Source organism: Molossus molossus, unplaced genomic scaffold (genome assembly GCF_014108415.1).
Source record: "Molossus molossus isolate mMolMol1 unplaced genomic scaffold, mMolMol1.p scaffold_m16_p_16, whole genome shotgun sequence".
Lineage (NCBI taxonomy): Eukaryota > Metazoa > Chordata > Mammalia > Chiroptera > Molossidae > Molossus > Molossus molossus.
This window is the reverse complement of record NW_023425351.1, coordinates 36,602,907-36,624,336: the sequence shown is the minus strand read 5'-3', so window position 1 is coordinate 36,624,336 and position 21,430 is coordinate 36,602,907. Positions and strand designations below refer to the sequence as shown.

The window sequence follows — 21,430 nt, the reverse complement described above, 5'->3', positions numbered from 1 at the left end:
TTTGATCTGTATTTAAATGTCATATTTGAATGATTGCATTGAATGATTTTTCTGGAAGCAGAGACATATATGTGAAGGCTTCAGATTTCTTATTTCTTTACTTGCTCTTTCTAGATTTCATAAGAAAGGTATATATGAGCAATATAATAACTTGCTTTCAATGTGATTAAATATGACACTACTTTTGTTTCTTTTTAAAGGTCTCATATTATGCTTAAAAATATATATGCCCCTATGTTCATAGCAGTATTATTTACAATTGCCAAGATCTGGAAACAGCCCAAGTGCCCATCAGTAGATGAGTAGAGAAAAAAACTGTAGTACCTTTACACAGTGGAATACTACAGGCCATAAAAAGAAGGTACTTTTACCTTTTGTAATAGCATGGATGGACCTGGAGATTATTATGCTCAATGAAATAAGCCAGTCAAAGAAAGACAAACACTATATGATCTCACTTATATGTGGAATCTAATTAACAAAATAAACTGATGAACAAAATAGAAACAGAGGCATGGATACATGAAATAGACTGTCAGAGGGGTGGGGGCAGGGGGCAGGATGAAAGAAAGTGAAAAGATTAGCCAGAAACATATATGCATAAACCCTAGACACAGACAACATTGTGATGATGGCCAGAGGGAAGGTGGGGCCTGGGTGGAGGTGGGCAGAGGAGGAGGAGGGAATGGGGACATCTATAGTAGTGTCAACAATAAAAATAAAGTTAAAAAAAAATACTTGTGGCAAATTGCTGTGCAAAACCAGTTTAAGAACAGATACTAAAAACAAAAACACTTGCTTCATCCTCAACCCAGGACATGTTCATTGATATTTATTTATTTATTTATTTTTACAGAGAGAGAGAGACATTGATGTGAGAGGGAAACCAATTAGTTGCCTCTCATATGCGCCCAGATCGGGGATCAAACATATAACCTATGTGCCCTGACCTGGAGTCGAACCCTCAACCTCTTGGTGTTTGGGATGATGTTCCAAATAACAGAACCACCCAGCCAAGACAAAACAAAAATACTTTTTTATCTTAAAAGTTCCAAAGCATATAAAGTTTTAGTTAAATAAAAAATTATGAATTATTTTAATATGCAATTGTAGTTATTAAATTAAATTAGTATTTTCTTTCTAATTATGTGTTATCAAGTATTAAGAATGTTAAAAAACCCTGATGATTTAATCTTAAATTATTCCTATGGCAAAATTCATAAATAATAAATAATTTATTATTAATCCATATTTTAGTTTTTGTTTTTTTTAGGTCTCAGGGCAAGTTAGTTCCTCAGGGAATGTAGTGTTCTTTGTAAAAGAAGGTGATGAGATGTCCTCTCCAAGGAATTAAATTCTGAAAACAATCTTGGTATTGTACATGCTAATATAAATGTGTTATTCTCTTTCCACATCTGTCGGAGCACATTTTAAATTGTGGCTGATGCTGTATGCAAATAGATGTCTTATTAGAAATTGCGGCTGTATGTGCTAATGTCTCCCTGGATTTCTTGGGAGTTTGCTATCTAACCATCAAAGCAAAAGAAAAGAATGGTGATTACTGCAAGGCTTTGAAGAACAAAGAAAAGTCAGAATATTTAGAGGTTCTAGATGTCTGAGGCATTGACAGTTTGCACCATGCACATGAATGGGTATCTCTTTAGATCATTTTAGATAACGTCAATGTTTTTATTAGGAAAGTAAAATATTTTCTAACTTGTTGTGTTTGTTACAGCTAATAAAACGTGAATTATGTGTGCATTCTCTGGGCACTTTTGTTTCAAAATTTAAGTTGAATGTCATTTTGCTTAAAGAATAGAATAGAATAATTTCAAAGACAAGAATCAAGTTTACATTTGACATTTTGATTAGAGATTACCAATCACTAAAAAAATAACAAAAATTAAAATTTGTTTCTCTTTAATTAATTTCCTAGGTTGACATTCTTTCTTTTAAAGTTTTCATATTCGCAGGTTATTATACATATAAAATGTGTCTGTTCATAGATTATAGGTTATTGTAAAAATTTAGGTTATGTAGCTTTTTTTGGTGTACGTTTTTATTTAAAGTACATTTTAAAATAAATAAAATTTCATTTACTTTGGAGAAAAGACATTGTCTGTGGATTCCTCATTTAATTGTTTATTACTGATAATGAATGAATAAAATACTGGCCTCTAAGTGTTATCTCTGTTGGGATGTTGGTTTAAATGACCAGACAGGAACTGGAGGAAGCATAGTGAGTGACTGTTTTGGTAGACAGTGTGAGTGAGTAAGTTGCTTTTTAAAAATTTAAGTTATTGCATAAAGTTGAAAAACAAAACTAAATTGAAGAGGGAATAATATTTTGTGTATTCATTCATTTAAACTAACTTCTATCTTAAAATGAAGTGATATAGTTTTTAGCCCCACACAATCAAGATGAAAATAACTTGACTCCTCTTTATGATTAATAGATACAAAACACTATGCAAACAGTTTCTATATGAACAGATATATATTTTGACATTTTGATGGTATTTGTATTAACAGCATTTGCTTTCAATATTCTGAATTATAAAATGTGCCCCTATAGGGTTAGGTGATGTCCTGATTTCATTGGAATTTTAATTTATTTTTTATCCTCATTCGAGGACATTTTTCCATTTTTTGTTCAGATAGAGTGGGAAGGAGAGAGAGAGAGAGAGAGAAGCATCGATGTGAAAGGGACACATCGAGTGATTGCCACCCACACGACTCAACCAGGGCTGGGAACAAACTGCAACTGAGGTACCTGCCCTTAGTGGGAACTGAACCCGGGTCTCTCTGGACCGCAGGCCGACACTCAAACCGCTGAGCCAAACCGGCCAGGGCTGGAATTTTAATTTTAAGGATGTGTTATCTTTGATGTAATAGCTACATGGTTTATGAGGAGTGAAGACTTAATTTATTTGACTTTTGTATATTCTTAAATATTGTATATTCTTTGTATATTCTTTGTATATTCTTAAATATTGCCATAATATTAAATCTGAAGATTATTATGAATAGAAAAATAGATTTTTGCTGAATTTATATTTTTATACATATGTAGAAATTATTAATTTGGAAATGCCTTTTACTATATTAGGTGGGATCATTGTTAACATTGCTCTGTGTGACCATATATATAAGTAAACAGTACAGTTTGCTCTGAACACATTCAAATTCATTTGACATTTAAGAACCTTAATGCTCATTAGGAAAACGACACCTTGATAATTACATCAGTTTATATGGAGACATCTAAACATATTTGTTTTAATTAGGATGATACTACTTACTGTAATTAATAGATACAAAAAGTATAGAGGCTCAAATGCTACAAGTTTATTCTTGTTCTCTCAGCACTGTGAAAGGAAAACAAGTTGGTTGAATAGCCCTTTTCTGTTCAGTCATTCAGGACCCAGGATATAATGTCTGCCACCTTCACATTTTTTCCAGTGTCACTCTGGAGGTCACCTCCATTTTAGCAAGATGAATGAGTACATATGGAAAGCTTTTACAGGTTAATTCTAGAAATAGCAGACATTAATTTACCCATATTTCATTGACTGAAACCCAGTCACATGCCCACAACTGGCATCAAAGGAGGCCAGAAAAGGTAGACCCGTACGCTCAGAGAGAGAGAGAGAGAGAACATGTACTTCATTGAGTAGCCAACAGTTTTTCCTGTAGTCCAGCTTTCTGGTCATGAAATAGCCACGCACGTCCTCTTTCCTGCCTCTCAAGAAGGGAGATCCTAAAGTTCCCATCTTCTGCATCCAGTACAAAGTCAAGGATCTAGAGCCAATGCACGGTCTCCCCTCTCAAACTGGAATGTGGTTCTTTGAGGTTCCAGACTGAAATTGACCTACTCTTCCCTAATAATCATGAAGCAGAGGATAGCAAAATGGGAAGAATGAGAAACACACAGGAGTCGTTGATTTATCGTTATTAAACCTGCTACACAGGAGACCCCTAAGAAGGCCCATTATACCGACAGTAGACGTTTATTTGCTTGTGTTACCCAACAGAAAGAGTTTGTCCACCCAGCACTGCCAGAGCCAAACACTAAACACCAAGCACTGCAGTGGAGAAATTCGAGTTGCTTTATTTGCAGAGCGCTAAGCAAGGAGAGTGGTAAAGCTATAGCTCAAAAGCTGGAACTCCCCAATCAGGTATTCAAGTTTGTTTTTAAGGAGTTAAGGAGAAACGGGTATGTGGAAGTGCTGGTGGGGCAGGAGCAGGTGTTTGTGTTTTTGTTTTTGTTTAATCCTTACCCGAGGATATGTTTTTTTTGATTTTAGAAAAAGGAAGGGGGAAGGAGAGAGAATTGATGTGAGAAAACATCGACCAGTTGCCTCTTGTATGCGCCCTGCCCAAGGATTGAACCCGCAACCTAGGTATATGCCCTGACTGGGAATTGAATCTGCAACCTTTTGGTGTACGTGAGGATGCTCCAACTAGCTACCCGGCCAGGGCTGGTGGGCAGGTTTTAATTGGAGGACCTTGGAGCTTAGCCATTTATGGTAAAGAAGCATCGGCACTGGTCTTCCTGGACAGGGATCCTTCACTTTTGAAGGTTTCTGGTGTTGGAAGGTGGGGAGGAGATGGGGTGAGACTTTGGTTTCGGGTGCAGCAGGAGCTCAAAGTTCTCTCCTCTGCCCATGCTTTGGCTATGACTGGTAGGTTTGGTCTGTTGTCTCTGAAAAGCAATTCAGTATCTTGTTAAATAAGACAGGACCATTTTGAGCTGGTACTGTGTTTACACTTAGATCCTAATTATGGTCTTTTTAGAGAAATTCCCTTTTCTTCATGGCTCTGCCTTCTGGATGGTTCTCCCTCCTGGTCAGGTATGGGGATGCTACAAATGTACAGTGTTTGCATTGCTTAAGGGCTGCGCACTTTGTTGCTTTAAGTTTAGAGGCCCAAGGATTGATTTTCATGCGCAGAGAGTTTTACATAGAATTTCTGGTTTCCTCATAAATAGAGTTTTCTCAGATTATAGTAACCTTTTTGGCATTTGTAGTTAGTTTCATGTGCCAGTAATCACATTGCAATTGTTGTCCTAGACATAGTTCTCTTGTCTTCTTCCTTTCTATACTTCAGGACTTTGTATGCTTTTCTCTTTCCACCCAGTAGGTGATCTGAAATGGTAGGGTCAGGTGAGAGGGTACCATTCTTAACCTACTCTTTGTCTCTCTCTCTTTTTTTAACTAAGAAGTCTTAATAGGCCTTTGTTCTTCAACACCTTTTTCACTTTTGTTTCCTACTATTTGGCTTTTAGAGGTTGGCTCTTCCAACCTTATTAGTCTCCAAATTATTTGACTCTGTATTCCTTGCTTAAACACTGATCAGTTACTGCCTGACCTAATCTTTTTACTTGTAGCTTCCTTACTAGAAGCAGAGGAACAATTTCCAGGGCATTCAGGAACATGTTGGTCTGTAAGACTCCACCAATTTATATATAATGTACTCAGTCATAATAGAAGTTCATTCGTTTGTCAGTAGAGTACAATGATGGTAAACAAGTTAGAATATTCTCCTCCAGCCCAGGCTGGCCAAGGTTCTGTGTTCCTATAAATGTACCCTTAGGGTTTATTTAGGGATCATTTCCATTCTAGCTAATTTGAAGAGGAAGGAGAACTCAGGATTCAACAAGGGAGATATTTAAATACTCAAGTCTGCAAGTGACACACATCACTCCCATTCATACTCTATTAACACCAACTCAGTCACATATTTGGACTGAGGTTAGGAAATACAGTCCAACTCTGAGCCAGGAAGAAAAGGAGAATATGGATTTTGATGAGTTGCTTGTGTCTGTCACAATATTTAAATTCAATAAAAATAACAGGATTTGAAAGATACGTGGTAGATTAAATCAAACAGTACATATCGTGTAGTAAGAATGAGAATATCAGTAAATGGTGGTAGTTTAAACTGTGTTTACAGAAAGAGAAGCAGAACTAGAACTCAAATTTCTGTACTTTGTTACCTGAGCTTTAAACTTTAGCCTTGCTGTGTGGCATAGTAGGTAGTTGGAAAGAAACACACTGTCAAGAGCATGCCTGCAGCCTCAAACCATGTGAATAATACTACATCACTTTCACATTTGCAGATAATGCTCTCTGTATAGTTTAATTGAACATTGGTTGTACTTCATAAAATGAGTGTTACCAAGAACATAAAATGATAGGGAAATTTAATTACCACCAATGGTATCCTTGATAATTTATATGAAATAATTTTGTGTTCTTTACTGATATTTAATGGAAATAAGTCAAAGGCATTTTTACCTATTGCTTTAAAAACGAATTTTATGGAATAAATTATTCCTGAAGTTTGTAGATAGTGCTTTTGGTTTTTTAGGACTTCATCATGATTTTTTTTTCTTTGCAGAAGGCATTTTGGAGATCAAAGATGGGTAGAAAAGATGCCTCCACTATAAAACTTCCTGTTGATCAGTACAGAAAGCAAATTGGTAAGCAGTAAATTCCTTTTGATACATTTCTTCAAATTAGGAGAAAAGAAATTATGTGTCGTATTAAGAAAATAACCTTTCCCTGATGCATACAATATACAGGATTGAATAATGAAAGACAGTATAGAGTTTTTAAGAAGCCAAAAAGTGCAGCCCTGCCTGTCAGTGGAGAAATACATTTTGTGTCCCTGTAATTTTCTCAAAGCTCTTTCAGTTTTTATTAATTTAATAAAAACTAAAAAATATTTGTATTCTTAAGGCTAGATGCTTTTATATAGACACTATTTTTAATATTATCATCTATTAAATCTTTCTTATCCCTGTAAAAACTTTTATTTATGTGGTCTATTAATGATAATAATTTGATAATCTCAAAATTCTCTATTAAAATTTTACCTTACCTTAGTAAAATGGTGAACTGCTACTCATCAGCACAGAAAGATAAGAAGCTTATCTGTTTTAGACTTTATATGATGTAGGATTTTCTACTTGTTCTTTTCAAGGACTCATGGAATATTTATAAAAAATTACTTAAATACTAGTCACAACCCAAGTCCCCCAGTTTTAAAGAATCAGTATACACAATCACAACTCTGAACAAATTATAGTAAATTAGTAATCAGAAGCAAAAAATGTAAATTTTCCTTATCTACCCCTTACCCTCTACTTTTGTTTCTTTCTGTTCTACCCGTTCCCATTTTTTTTGGCTATTAAAAAAAAAGTTAATAAAAAACCTTCTAAATAACTGAAGGAAAAACAAATAAATTGAAATAGAAATCAGATGATAAGTAGAAATAGTTGATACTAAAAGAATATGTACCTATATCATAAATGTGATACAAAGTTGCTCTCCAAGGAAAAGATATTTCTGTAAAACAAAATGAAAAAATATTGACAATACATATAACCAATTAAATTTTAGATGTAGAAAAATAAAGTCCTACTAGAGATAAATAAAATAGTCTAAAAGCCAGTAGTAAAATGGGCTAAAAATACTGAGACAGTTCATAAAAAAAGAAATCTAAATAAACAAAAACAAAACAAACAACTATTACAATGAAAAATGAAATTAAAAGGTCTTTATATATCCAACTCACCTAACTGCTAGTCAGATAAATGTGAATTACAAGACAGTATATATCTGGATAATTTCTTGAGGGGAGGTTTATGTTGTTTTATTTTGTATTATCCTTTCTTTACTTATAGGATGCCTTGTGGATAAATAGTATGAGTTCTTATGTTACTTATATGTTTAAATAGAAGGACTGACTCACCAGGTTGAAGTCTCTGATCAAATGAGATGTGCTAACCACGTAACTGAAGAATAACCATATTGTAAATCAATCCACAATCCAACTCTTAAATATATAGTTCTTAGAATTTTAACAATATAGAACATCTCTATCTTCTCAGGTAGTTCCCCATGTCTACTCCAGTCCAAGTCCATGTCTACCCAATCTCCAATATGAAACCACTCTTTTGGTTTCTGTCACCTTAGAAGAATATTTCTCCTACACAAAAAAGCTGCTGAGGTTTTTATTGAAATTTAGTTTAACCCGACCTGTGTGGCTCAGTGGATGGAGTGCCGTCCCATGTACTGAGAGGTCTGGGTTCTATTCCTGGTCAGGACATAGGCCCAGATTGTGGACTCAGTCCCTAGTGGGGGGTATATAGGAGGCAGCCAATTGATGTTTCTCTCTCACATTGATGTTTCTATCTCTCTTCTTTCTTCTTTCTCTAAAAAAATCAATAAAAACATTTTTTTAAAAAAGAAAGTTAATTTTCTCTAATAACCAATTTTGAGAATAGACATATTAGAACTCCAAAGTCTTCTGTTCTATTAACATGACAGCTTTTTTTCTTTTATTTTGTTGTTATATTTATTACAGCCAAAGAAGAAGAAGGCAGAAAAGTAGTATAACTGTGAAACCTCAGCCTTCTTATACTAAATTGTTCTAAGGGTGCCGTGATACGCATTATGTTCCCACAGAAAGTTCCCTTTTCTGTTTTACTTTTGAAAATACAAGGTGGGGCAAAAGTAGTTTTACACAAAATACCGAGTTTATTCTTGTAGTATTGTTTATTGTATTATTTCCCATACAAACAGGTATAAACCTGCTTTTGCTTACCTGTGTAACTAAACACATGATATACCTATCTCACAGGGTTCGTGTGAGGTCCAAGAGTATTACAGCAGTTTGTAAATTGGAATGTTGTATAGATATGAGTTATCCTCTGTGTACTTTGGAAATAGAGCCCTGGCCAGTTTGACTCAGCAGGTAGTGTCAGCCCTTGGACTGAAGGGTCATGGGTTTGGGTCGGGGTAAAGGATAGATACCTGGTATCTGGGTTGCAGGTTTGATCCCCGGCCCCAGTCAGGGTCTTGCGAGAGGGAGGCAACCAGTTGATGTGAGACACATCGATGTTTCTCTCTCTTTCTCTCTCTCTCCCTCCCTTCCACTCTATCTAGAAATTAATGGAAAAAATATCCTTTGGTGAGGATTAAAAATAAATAAATAAACAAACAAACAAATAAATATTTTGACTTGTCTCTTTGCCTCTCTATTGTATCTTAATTGGGTGGTCTCTATAAATGGACAATAAATTATATATCTTTGTTATAGAGATCAGACAGTGAATAGGACTTGGTATTCATCCCAGACAGAATTTTGAGTGAATGTATTTGCAAGATTAAAGCCCTGAATTTACTTTTTTCTAATTAAAGGCAATTAAAGATTTCCAGACACAAATAAAAGACAATGAATTGAGGAATAAATGTAGGAGCAAGTCCATTTGCAGGTGAAAAGATGTGCCTTTGAAGCAGAACCAGCTGTATTTTCACTGAAAGAATAACAGTTTAGGAAGCTTTTCTGGACGTGCTTGCTCGATAGCATAATGTACTCATAAGCAGCTTATGTAGTGTTCAGAAATAACAGTGCATTAATTTTTAAAGCAGCGAAGGCAGAGGAAGAGCACTACTGCCGCATGATGATAATGAGTGCGGTTAGCATCAGGTCCACCGATGAGAAAGAAAAAAACGGGGCTTCTGAAATATGAACGTTTATAAAATAATAACCAGATAGTCACAGGATAATGAACTTAGGAAGCAATACCAACAAAGGGCAAAGATGCAGTCTTATTTCTAGACAAAGCTAAGGAATCAGAACACAAATACAAAAAGCAGTTAAGTAGTCTGTTTTTTTCATTAAACTAAGGAAACTCAGTAAAACAGTGGCATAGGTGTTACTGAGTATTCATTAACTATTAAATAATTCATGACATAAACATAGGTTTTTATGTTGTATTAAGTAGAGCATATAAATTATTCTATCCTTTTATAAGTTAATGTAATATGAGAATGGTAATGATAATATTGAGAATGGTAATGATAATGAATGGTAATGACAATACCAACATACTTATGATCTTTACTAACTATATGTTTTTATAGCTACTTGTGGTTCTTTATAGAAACTCAGTGCCCATGCTAAAGTTAAATATATTAACTTACTGAATAAGAAAGTATTTTTAACACAGATAATACCTACTTATTAGAAATTATAACTGAAGTGCTTTTTAAAATGTTTAGAAAGCAGATACCACATTGATTGTCTGCAAAGTATATATAAATAAAAACTATGAATATGTGTGGTATCATCTTTGCTATAAAAAATCCGGGTAGCCTGGCCTGTGTGGCTCAGTGGATTGAGCATCGTCCCATGGACTGAGAGGTCCCAGTCTGATTCCTGGTCAGGGCATATGTCTGAGTTGCAGGCTCGATCCCCAGTCTGGGGTGGAGGGTGCAGGAGGCAGTTAATCTATGTTTCTCTGTCACATCGATGTTTCTATCTCTCCCTTCCTGTCTCTCTAAAAAAATCATATTAAAAAAAAAAAAAAACATTAAAAAAAAAGCTGGGCAGAATTTGCAAATTCTTTTGCATCCGTGTTTTCTTTTTAGTTATGATTTTGCTTTCTGTTGATTATGTACCATAAGTTTTCAAGTACGTATTTTCTATCTGTTTTTCTTTAATAGGGAAAATTAGAGACAGACTACTTTGATTTGTTAAAGTTGCTTGTATTGGGAACTAGGTGAATCTTAGTCTTCTGTAACTGGCAGAAACTTGCTAATTGTTTTAGACATAAGAATGATTGAAATGAATCCAAGGAAAAGTGTTCATTACACTTTGGTCTTAGTTCTAAAAGAATATGAGCCAGAACTCAAAATAGATGTGATTCCAAAGTGAAACAAGAAACAGAAACTGGTGGCAGAAAGAGCAAGTCCTGGGTTCAGTCAGCACTTGAGTTCATGCCGATTGCAACTAAACTCTTATTCTTAATTCCTAGAATCAGTCAAGAATTAGTTAATCTCTTCATTTCTTCCTCCTCTTTTCCTCCTCTCTATCTCCTCTCTCCCTTGTTTTCATACAATTTCAATTTGGATTTCTGTCTTTTTTTATCAAGGAAATAAACCTGAAGAGGATCTAAGAAGATCCACAACAAGTACCCAGGTGTTTTCCAACTAAGCTGGGACTGCAGTCTGGAGGGATACTGAATGATAGTTTGTCTTTCCCTCCCTCCCTCCCTCCCTCCCTCCCTCCCTCCCTCCCTCCCTCCCTCCCTCCCTCCCTCCCTTCCTTCCTTCCTTCCTTCCTTCCTTCCTTCCTTCCTTCCTTCCTTCCTTCCTTCCTTCTTTTTCTTTTCTTTCTTTTTCTGTTGTGATCCAACCTAAAGGAAGAGGAAGAAATATTTTTTAAAATGTGATAATGCTGATTTTACAGAGAAATTGGTTGTGTACAAAAATGGGCATTACACTCTAGGAGCAAGCAAAGAAATATGGGATCAGGTTATTATTGTCAGTTCTCTAGCTATCATCGTAGTTGTAATTTATGACCTTTCTCCTCCTATATTCATTTTATATCTTCTTGTCACTATCAAGTGTCTTGGTTTGATGAGCCTTTTGCCTTTAGTGAGTAACTCAAATCTTCATTTCAGAAGGTTCTAGATGATTCTTTTAAGTTATACAGTTACATAGAAACCTTATACATTTTACCATTGGTCATCATAGTATGTGGGACTACCCCAGGAATTCACACACATTTTCATGTTCCTTTTGGCCTTCACTATGTATTAACAAACCATTTACTCTTTGATAACCAGCAATATCCCAGGCAATAGTGTGTTTCCCCATTTTACCTGTTTGCTAATAGGCATTAAGAATCAAACTGACTAGGTGTCAGGCTCAGCTTCTAAGTCAGGAAAAATAATACTGTGTATTGTGTCTCTTTTAGATTACTTCTCTTTCCAGGTAAAGTGCACAACAAAATGTACTACTCAGACTTTGACCACTGGGAAGATTTCCATTATAGATTGTGTTTTGGGGTCATCTCCAAAGACACCAGTTAATTTCCAACTGGTATCAACTATTCTACAAACAGTTATTAACTGCTACATTTTATAGTTTGTTGAGTTAGATAACCCCCAATTTATGTCTTGTAGCTCAGTACAGATGATCCCAGAGTCTCAGGACTAGGTAGTCAGTCTGCTTCAGATCTTGGTAGCAATCCATGAGTTGTTTCTTTTTTTTAATTTATTTTATTTAAATTTTTATTGAATTTATTGGAGTGACATGGTTAATAAAATTATATAGGTTTCAGGTGTACAGATCTCTAACACATCATCTGTATACTGTGTTGTGTGTTCACCTTTCCAAGTCATGTCTGCTTCCATCACCATTTATATCCCCTTTTCTACCTCCCTCTGCCCCACCCCCTTTCCCTCTGGTAGTCAGTATACTGTTGTCTGTGTCTATGAGTATGAGGAATTTTTTATTTTTGCCTAATCCCTTCACCTTATTCACCCAGTTCCCTAACCTCCTGCCCTTTAACAGCTGTCAGTTTGTTTTCTATATCTATGAGTCTGTTTCTACTTTGTTTATTTAGTTCACTAGATCCACTTATAAGTGAAATCATACGATACTTGTCATTCTCTGACTGGCTTATTTCACTTAGCATAATACTCTCCAGGTCTATCCATGCAGTTGCAAAAAGTAAGATTTCCTTTTTTATGTCATTGTGTAAATTTACCACAACTTTTTTATCCTCTCAGCTACTGATAGCACTTGGGCTGCTTCTAAATCTAGGCTATTGTAAATAATGCCGCAGAAGAATATATGCACCTCTATGTTCATAAGTTCTTTTTTTCTTTTTTTTGTTAATTCTCACCCGAGGATATTTTCCATTGATTTCTAGAGAGAGTGGAAGGGAGGGAGGGAGGGGTAGAGAAAGAGAAACATCAATGGGAGAGAAACACATCAATTGGTTGCCTCCAGCACATGCTCCAACCAGAGCCAGGGATCAACCTGCAACCCAGGTATGTGTCCTTGACCAGAAATCGAACCCGTGACTTTTCCACGTGTGGGTTGATGCTCTAACCACTAACCAGGGTCATAAGTTGTTTCTTAGAAGCTGTTACCTGCTAAAGAATGTATGACACTATTCCAAAACACTATAGACTGCCATTTCTGTTTTACTGGGATCTGCTGTAGGCTTGTTTCTGTTTCAGTTAGCTAACCACAGGTCAGGTTCTATCGCCTGTGCCATGTCATAAGCTGTAAGAGATATAATAGGTTGCACAGAATTTTCTGGAAAGCCTATTCTTCCATGTCCTGCCCAACATTAGCAATTTTTCAGGTTCTCTGTATATATAAAATATGTACATAGACTTAATAAAATAATAGCATGAGCAACCATGTAACTACCATCCAGGTTATGTACTGAAAATATACCAGTGTCTTAAATAGCCTTTTCATGACCCTGCCCAATTACAACACTCTGTGAGCCTCTGAGAGATACAATAATCAGTATCTTATTTTGTGTTAATTCTGATTATGAATTTTTCACCTAGATGTGTCAAGTAATATATTATTAAGTTTTTGAACTTTATGTAAATGAAATCATACTATATATATATATATTGTTATGTAACTTGCTTCAATTGAACATCATGTTTTAGGATTGTATTCTTGTTAGTGAATGTTGAAATAGTTTATTTCATTTTCTATGCATATAGCTTTTCATTCTATGTATATACCGATAGTTTTCTATCTGTTCTCCTGGTTTTGAAAAGTGGCTTATTTTAAGTTCCTTTTTTCTATGAATACTATTATTAATATTCTATGAACTTTTAAAGATAGGTCTGTCCTTTAGTTGACATATAGGAGTTTCTCTACCATATATACCTAGAAGAATGTTGGATCATAGGCGTGGATATGTGTAATTTTCAAATAATGGCACTTTTTTATTTTATCCTCACCAAAGGACACCTTTCCATTTTTTGTTCAGATAGAGTGGGATGGAGAGAGAGGAAGAGAGAGAGAGTGAAACATCGACGTGAAAGGGACACATCGAGTGGTCACCACCCACACGACCCATCCAGAGCCGGGGACAAACTGCAACCAAGGCACGTGCCCTTAGCGGGAACCGAACCCTGGCCTCTTTGGACCGCAGGCTAACACTAACCGCTGAGCCAAACCGGCCAGGGCAAATAATGGCACTTTTTAAAAAAGATGCACCTATGCCCCTTTCTTAATGGCATATAGAATGTCAAGTGCAGCACGTTGACTGTTTCTTCTTGGAGACGATCCTGACTTACTCTACATCAGTGGACTTCCATGAATCAGATTTAAGTGACAAGTCTCCGTATTTTAACAGAATGTTCTTTCATCTCCCTCCTGTGCATATATCTGAATGAAGCATCCCGGGCAGTTTTCATGTATTCTCCAAAGTTTAGATCATTTCATTGTCATTGTGATATATCGTGGGGTTAACGTCGCAGAGTCAGATTGTAACACTGGAAATGATGAGAGTTGATCTAGTCCTTAGGCAGGGCTATAAATAAACTGCGGTTCCTTTCAGTAAAAGCCCACAGTCATTTGCGGTGTCTATGATCAGAACTTATAAAAATGTATTACATAGCTTAATTAGCTAGCTGTAAACATGTGCAAAGGACTTTATATTCTGTTATAGTAACTTCAGTAAGAAAATTCTTTCATAAGTTTCAATTTATTAGTACTCAGTTAGTCTCCAAGATCAACTAGCCACAGGAAGGATGCAAGTCCATCTGTGAAAATAATCAGTATAATTGTATATTTATTTTCTGATGATATAATCAATCTCTAAATCCTCCAGGAATATGCATTGCCTTCGATTTATCATTTTAGTAAGGAAGAGGAGTAGTATTTCTATGTCATTCTTACTTTCAAAATAGTTCTTTTATTCTACATGAGGGAACCAAGCTGAAGATCTTGCCTATTTTGAAGATTATCATATGAGCCCATACACTAAAATTGACAAATGAATGTAGGGTCTGTTCTGGATTACTGAGCCTGCTATCAGGAATTGAACATTTAAAATTTTTTATTACTTATTTATTACCTTTATGGACTTGAGAGACAGTTTGGCTGTCCAAGTGTTAGTGTTTTCTGAGTCTTTGCACTTTGATATTCGTACTATTTGAAATTGCTCCCACCAGATATCCATGTGGCTTCCTCCCTAATTTATTCAGGCATCTGGCTAAGTGACATCATGATAATGTCAAGTAATATTATCAAGGAGGCCTTTTCTGGCCGTTCTATCTGGAACAATACATCTCTCCCCTTTATTTGTGCCCCGTAACTTCTCTTTTCAGTGCTTTCAGCACCCAGCACATTCAGTATTTGTTGTTATCTATCTTTTTGCAAGTTTCAAGGTAACTGGCAGTTGGTCTGTTTAGCTCATACTACTATATTTTCAGTACCTTGAACATTGTTACATAGTAAGTGCTCAATAAATAATTTTTGATTAACAAATGAAAGAATTAAGAAAATAGGATATAAAAACTTTTATCACCATACGTGAACATTTTTCAGTTGTGCTAGGCACAATTAATTAACTAAGAAAACATAATCGGTGACATGTCTGATGTTACACTATTTGCAATACCATTCTCAGAGATTCTGCCAACTCTCTCTACTAACAATAAGAAAATAATGGCTCATGAAATTATGAACCTCAATGCTGGTAAAAATAGTAAACTATTATACACACACACACACACTATATAATATATGAACTATGTATATTATTTGTTTCCTGATGGAGAATAATATTTTGTTACGTCCTAGCCGAAATAACCTTACTTCAGACATCTCACATTATACTTAACAATGATGTGCATATACTCAAAGCAGTTTGTTAATCAGTTTCTAATTCTTGTTCAAATAGCAATTATATAATATAAATTTCCTATATGAAAATGCAAGTTCTAACACTTTTTTAATTTTGAAAAGTCCAGTTTTCAGCATAAATCCATTCATTTGAAAAAAATTGCTAAAATCTTTTATGGAATAAATAGCAAGGGTCATATATCCTAAGTATATTTTTCCCTTTATATGAGTTTTTGTAAGTTCAGGCATTCACATAAAAGTAAATATGTTTTATTGTTCCAAATATTCACAAGAATGATCTTGAATTTAATTGCAAAACGAGATGTTTTGTAATGAGTAATTAATTCACATTGATAGAGATACACTATTTCTTAAGAATCTCAGATTCATTTGAAATCATTTTAACTCTAATGTCATGATTTCTAGAGAAATTTTCTATTTGAATTGACAATCTTAATAATGCAGTCATCTAAATATATTTTTATTTTTAAGAAGTATGTATAGCCCTGGCCGGTTTGGCTCAGCGGTTAGAGGGTCGGCCTGCGGTCCAGAGAGACCCAGGTTCGGTTCCCGCTAAGGGCATGTACTTCGGTTGCAGTTTGTCCCGGGCCCTGGTTGGGTCATGCAGGTGGCAACCACTCGACGTGTCCCTTTCGCGTCGATGTTTCTCTCTCTCTCTCTCTCTCTCTCTCTCTCCCTCCCTCCCTCCCTCCCTCCCTCCCTCCCACTCTGTCTGAACAAAAACAACAACAACAAAAAGAAGTATGTATATATATATGAAAGATAATAGAATCTCTAATCTTGCTAGGCCACAAAAGCAGGTTCCCATATTGTGGAATTTTCTATAAGAATAACTTTATGCTTGTGTGCGGCTCAGTGGTTGAGCGTCAACCCATGCACCAAGAGGTCCGCAGTTCAGTTCCCAGTCAGAGCACATGCTCAGGTTGTGGGCCCAATCCCCAGTGGGGGGCATGCAGGAGGTGGCCAATCGATGTTCTCTCTCATTGATGTTTCTCTCTCTCCCCCTCTCCTTTTCTCTCTCTAAAACAGTGGTTCTCAACCTTCCTAATGCCATGACCCTTTAATACAGTTCCTCATGTTGTGGTGACCCCCAACCATAAAATTATTTTCATTGTTACTTTATAACTGTGAGTTTGCTACTGTTATGAATCACCATCAGAAATATATCTTTTCCAGCAGTCTTAGGGGACCCCCGTGAAAGGGTCATTTAACCCCCAAAAGGGTTGCAACCCACAGGTTGAGAACCGCTGCTCTAAAATTATAAAGAAAAAAAATTTTTCTAAAAGAACTTTATTTTAAACATACAAATATAACATTTACCAGTCTAATTTTATCTAATAAGTTTAAATCGTAATGTGTAGTTATTTTAGAGAAAATCAAAGAGAATATTATGTCTGTTTTGATGAGGTGATTGAGATGGGGCATTAGGAATGACATTTGCCATCATTTGCATTTGTTCCTGTACTTGTTGTGGTTTCACAGTATGAAGAAAATTCTGTTAATACAAACACAGTTAAAAATAATAAAGTAACTTTTTAATAGTACAGATATAGCAATTTCAGAATAATCTTCAACTAAACTGAATACAAAACTCCAAAGAAGAGTAGTAGTAAATTTTATTCCAGAAATAAACCATAGGTATTATCTAAGAGCAACTTCAGTTTTAAAGATGGATATAAAGTTGCAGTAACCCAAGTATAATCCTTCAAACTATACATGTTCTTTTTATTTTTTATTGCAAAACTGTTAAGCTATAATAAGAACATACATCCAACAAGGACACCAATGTCTTGCCTGACATTTTTAAGGAAAACACACCTGTACTACAATAGTATATTCACTTGTATATTTCTTTGTTTGCAGACATTTAACTGGCTGAGTTATCTAAAATCTGTACAGATATAGAACTTTTATAACTTATGACACATGTCTAAGAAGTTCAAATATAAGCACAGCAAAGTCAAAAGATATAAACAGCTAGTAACACTAGCACTACAAAGTAATGTTCCGCTTTTTCCCTTTATATTACAATGTGAATGTTGGATTATGCATGTTAGCATTTTTAAATAATGTATAATATGTTCAAAATTAGGAAATTTAATAAAATACTGATTTGTGTTAGACTCTGTAAAGTTAAGTATTATTTTGTAATCACTAGGACAACTATTAAAACATTATTCTAAGAACTATATCAAAATTACACTATATAATGTGAATGGAACACTAAAATATGTTCAAATAATTAAAAAGCAGGAAAAGTAAAACAATGAATCAAAGGGAACAAAGAGAAAACAATAATATAATGGTAGATATCAATACATTAATAGTTTTATTAAATGTGAATGCCTAAACCTACCAATTAAAGAACAGAGGGTTTGAAAATTTATAAAGGTTGAAATTTTATGAAATGATCTACATATAAGATATATATAAGAAAATCATTTAAAATATAATGATATTAAAAATAAAAAGATAAACGCTTCTTGAATGGAAAGTAAGGACCTCAAAATTCTGCTTTATAAAAGCAAAAGAACAATGGCACAAAATTGTTAAAGTCAAGTTTTTCAGATATTTGGAAATGAACAAAAGTCTTACAACAGTCCAGAGAATGGTTATTCAAGAAAAACAGCTGAATTTCAGTAAGAACACTGAGCTTTGTTTTATTTAACTTGTCTAAATTCCACTTTCCTCCCCTTAGCCTTGCAACTGTAGTGGTTGTGAAAAACCACATCCTGCAGCCACCAGAGAAGGCAGAAATCCTCAGAGAATTGTCACTATTTTTGACCTGTCTGGCAGCTAACTGAAAAGCCGCATTCTCAGAACTTGTCTTTATTTGACCTAATTTAGAGCTCACTCTTTGTGAAAAGCCCTTTTCCCATGGCATTTGACAAAAACAATGAGTAGTGAGTATTTAACATTACAACTACCCATATCAGCATTACTAGCTGGGACTAGCATATGGCTGACCTAAAAACTTAAAAAAACAAGTGGGCAATAAGATGTCTATAGGTCTTTAAAATTTTTTGACATGGATTCCTGGGAATCATAACAAGTCATAAGACTGTGCATAGCTATGCTATGTCCAAGAAAGACATAAAGGGCTATAATCTCTCCTCTTGGTGGTCTGGGTTTTTTTGGTACATGCCCCTAGCAGGAACCGAACCCAGGACTCCCTGGTTTGCAGGCCATTTCTCCAACCGCTGAGCCAAACCGGCCAGGGAACTCTTGGTGGTCTTGAAGAAGCGAGCAGGAAGTGAAGGCTAAGGCAGAACTATAAACTGCTGTCAAACCATGGCAAATGTATACCAACCAACACACACATAGCCCCTCAGTGAAGCCAGAAGACTTACTGTTCAAGGCATTTATAAAAATTCTTCTTAGTCAGTAGATGAAAATTAAGCTAAGTGCCTATATGTGACAAAGAATACAGACTTTGCAGAATTAGACCATAAAAGTCATTAAACAAATAACTAAACACTAGCACCAACAAAAGAAGTTTAACAGCAGCAACAACAACTGAGATTATCCAGTCTGAGGTACATGAAGAAAAAAGAATGAATGAAGAATGACAAAAAAATGAACAGAGACCTGGACATGATCCAGTAAACCAATCTATACATAGTAATAGTTTCAGATGAGAAGAGAGGGAGAAAGGGTCAGAAGGAATATTTGAAAAATTGTGTCCAAAAAATTCACTAATTTGATGAAAAACTTTAATTTTTATATCCAAGAACCTCAACAAATTTGAGGCTAAACTCAAAGAGATCCACACCTGGCCATATCATAGTCAAATTGTTGAAAATCAAACATAAAGAACAAATCTTAGCCCAGCAGGTACGGCTCAGTGGTTGAGCATCAACCCATGCACCAAGAGGTCTCCAGTTCGATTTCCGCTCGGGGCACGTGCCTAGGGTGTGGGCCTGATCCCCAGAGGAGGGCATGCATGAGGTGGCCAGTCGATATTCTTGCTCATTGATGTTTCTCTCTCTCTCTCCCTCTCTCTTCCTCTCTCTCTAAAATCAATAAAGAAAAAAATTTTTATTTTATTTTATTTATTTATTTATTTATTTTTTTATCCTCACCCGAGGACATTTTTTTTTTCCAATTTTTGTACAGATAGAGTAGGAGGGAGAGAGAGGGAGAGAGAGAGAGCGAAACATTGACGTGAAAGGGACACATCGAGTGGCTGCCACCCGCACGACCAACCAGGGCCGGGGACAAACTGCAACCGAAGTATGTGCCCTTAGCGGGAACCGAACCCGGGTCTCTCCAGACCGCAGGCCGACGCTCTAACCTCTGAGCCAAACCGGCCAGGGCAAGAAAAAAAATTTTTTTAAAAATTAAAGAATAAATCTTAGCATAATGTTTGGCTTCTTTTATGCTAAGTTAAAGAAGCCAGATATAAAAGACATTGTGTGATTCCATTCATATGTACAGAAAAGGCAAATCTATAGAGACAGTGTATTGGTTATCACTTGGGATGGGGGTAGGGATGGGGATTAACTAAAAATAAGCATAAGATAACTTTTTGGGATGTTGGAAATGTTCTCAAATTGGATTGTAGTAATGATTATAGAACTGTATAAATTTATTTTGAATTATTAAATTGTACCTTTTAAATGGACAGATTTATGGTATGTCAGTTATACCTCAAAGTTCTTTAAAAAGCAAAAAAAATAAATAAATAAATCTGAAAAGCAGCAAGAGAAAAATAACTCATTATATGATGTGCTGAAAGCAAATTACTGTCAAGTAAGAATTCTATATCTAGCACAACTATCCTTCAAAAAAGGGAGAGATTAAGACAATCTTGGAAAACCAAAACCAGGTAATTTGTCAAAGCACACCTGCCCTACAAAGCAACACTAATGGAAATCCTGCATGCTGAGATGAAAGTACATAAGGCAGTTACTCACGTCCACAAACAGAAAACATAAATTAACTCTAGTAAAAGTAATTGCAATGGTAAATATAAAAGAAGTGTATGTATATTTTTGTGTACAACATTTTTCTTCTCCTTGCTAACTTATGAGATGCTGCTACGGCAGTACTTAGGTGGAATTTTATGCCTGTTAATGAGAAACTTATAACCTAATCTTCCACCTAAACATATTTGAAAAAGAGGAGCAAACTAAACCCAAAACAAGCTGATAGGAGGAAATAATAAAGTTAAGGTTGAAATAAACAAAATAGAGAAGAGAAAGAATAGAAAAAAATCAATAAAACCAAAATTTTTTATTTAGAAAGATTGACAGAATTAAAAACCTTTAGTTAGAATAGCTAAGAAAAAAACAACACTCAAATTACCAATATCAGTAATGAAACGGTACGTTATCATAGTCATTACACATACAAAATGGATTATAAGGGAATACTATGAACAGTTGTCCTCTATAAAATTAGATAACCTAGATAAAGCAATAAAAGTGCTAGTAATGATGCAAAGCTAACAGAACTTCCTTTCATTGCTGGTGGGAATGATAACTTATATAGTCACTCTGGAAAAGTGTGGCAGTTTCTTACAATGTTAAACATATACTTATCACATGTCTCAGCAGTCCTACTTAGATAAATGAAAACTTACGTTCATATAAAAATCTGTACACCTATGTTTATAGTAGCTCTTTCATATTTGCCAAACACTGGACATAACCAAAATGCACTTCAATAAGTGAATAGATCAACTATGGTACCTTCATAAAATGGAATACTAATCAGCAGTA

At 35.2% G+C, this 21,430-nt stretch overlaps 1 protein-coding gene across 9 annotated transcripts in view; it reads left to right on the top strand.

Annotated features, from left to right (window-relative positions):
* Positions 1-21,430, top strand: part of TRIQK (triple QxxK/R motif containing) — a 76,752-nt gene that overhangs the window by 25,244 nt on the left and 30,078 nt on the right. For 4 of the 9 annotated variants that reach the window (XR_004959882.1, XR_004959883.1, XR_004959881.1 and 1 more), the window contains exons 1-3: positions 4,376-4,403; positions 4,798-4,853; positions 6,403-6,484. Coding sequence is in view for 6 of the 9 variants with exons in the window: in XM_036264165.1 (XP_036120058.1) it covers positions 4,833-4,853; positions 6,403-6,484 (103 nt within the window). In the remaining 3 variants the exon portion in view is untranslated. Of the gene's footprint in view, positions 1-4,034; positions 4,179-4,351; positions 4,404-4,797; positions 4,854-5,389; positions 5,442-6,402; positions 6,485-21,430 lie in introns of those variants that run through there. The other 5 variants (XM_036264168.1, XM_036264167.1, XM_036264166.1 and 2 more) reach the window with 4 other exon arrangements.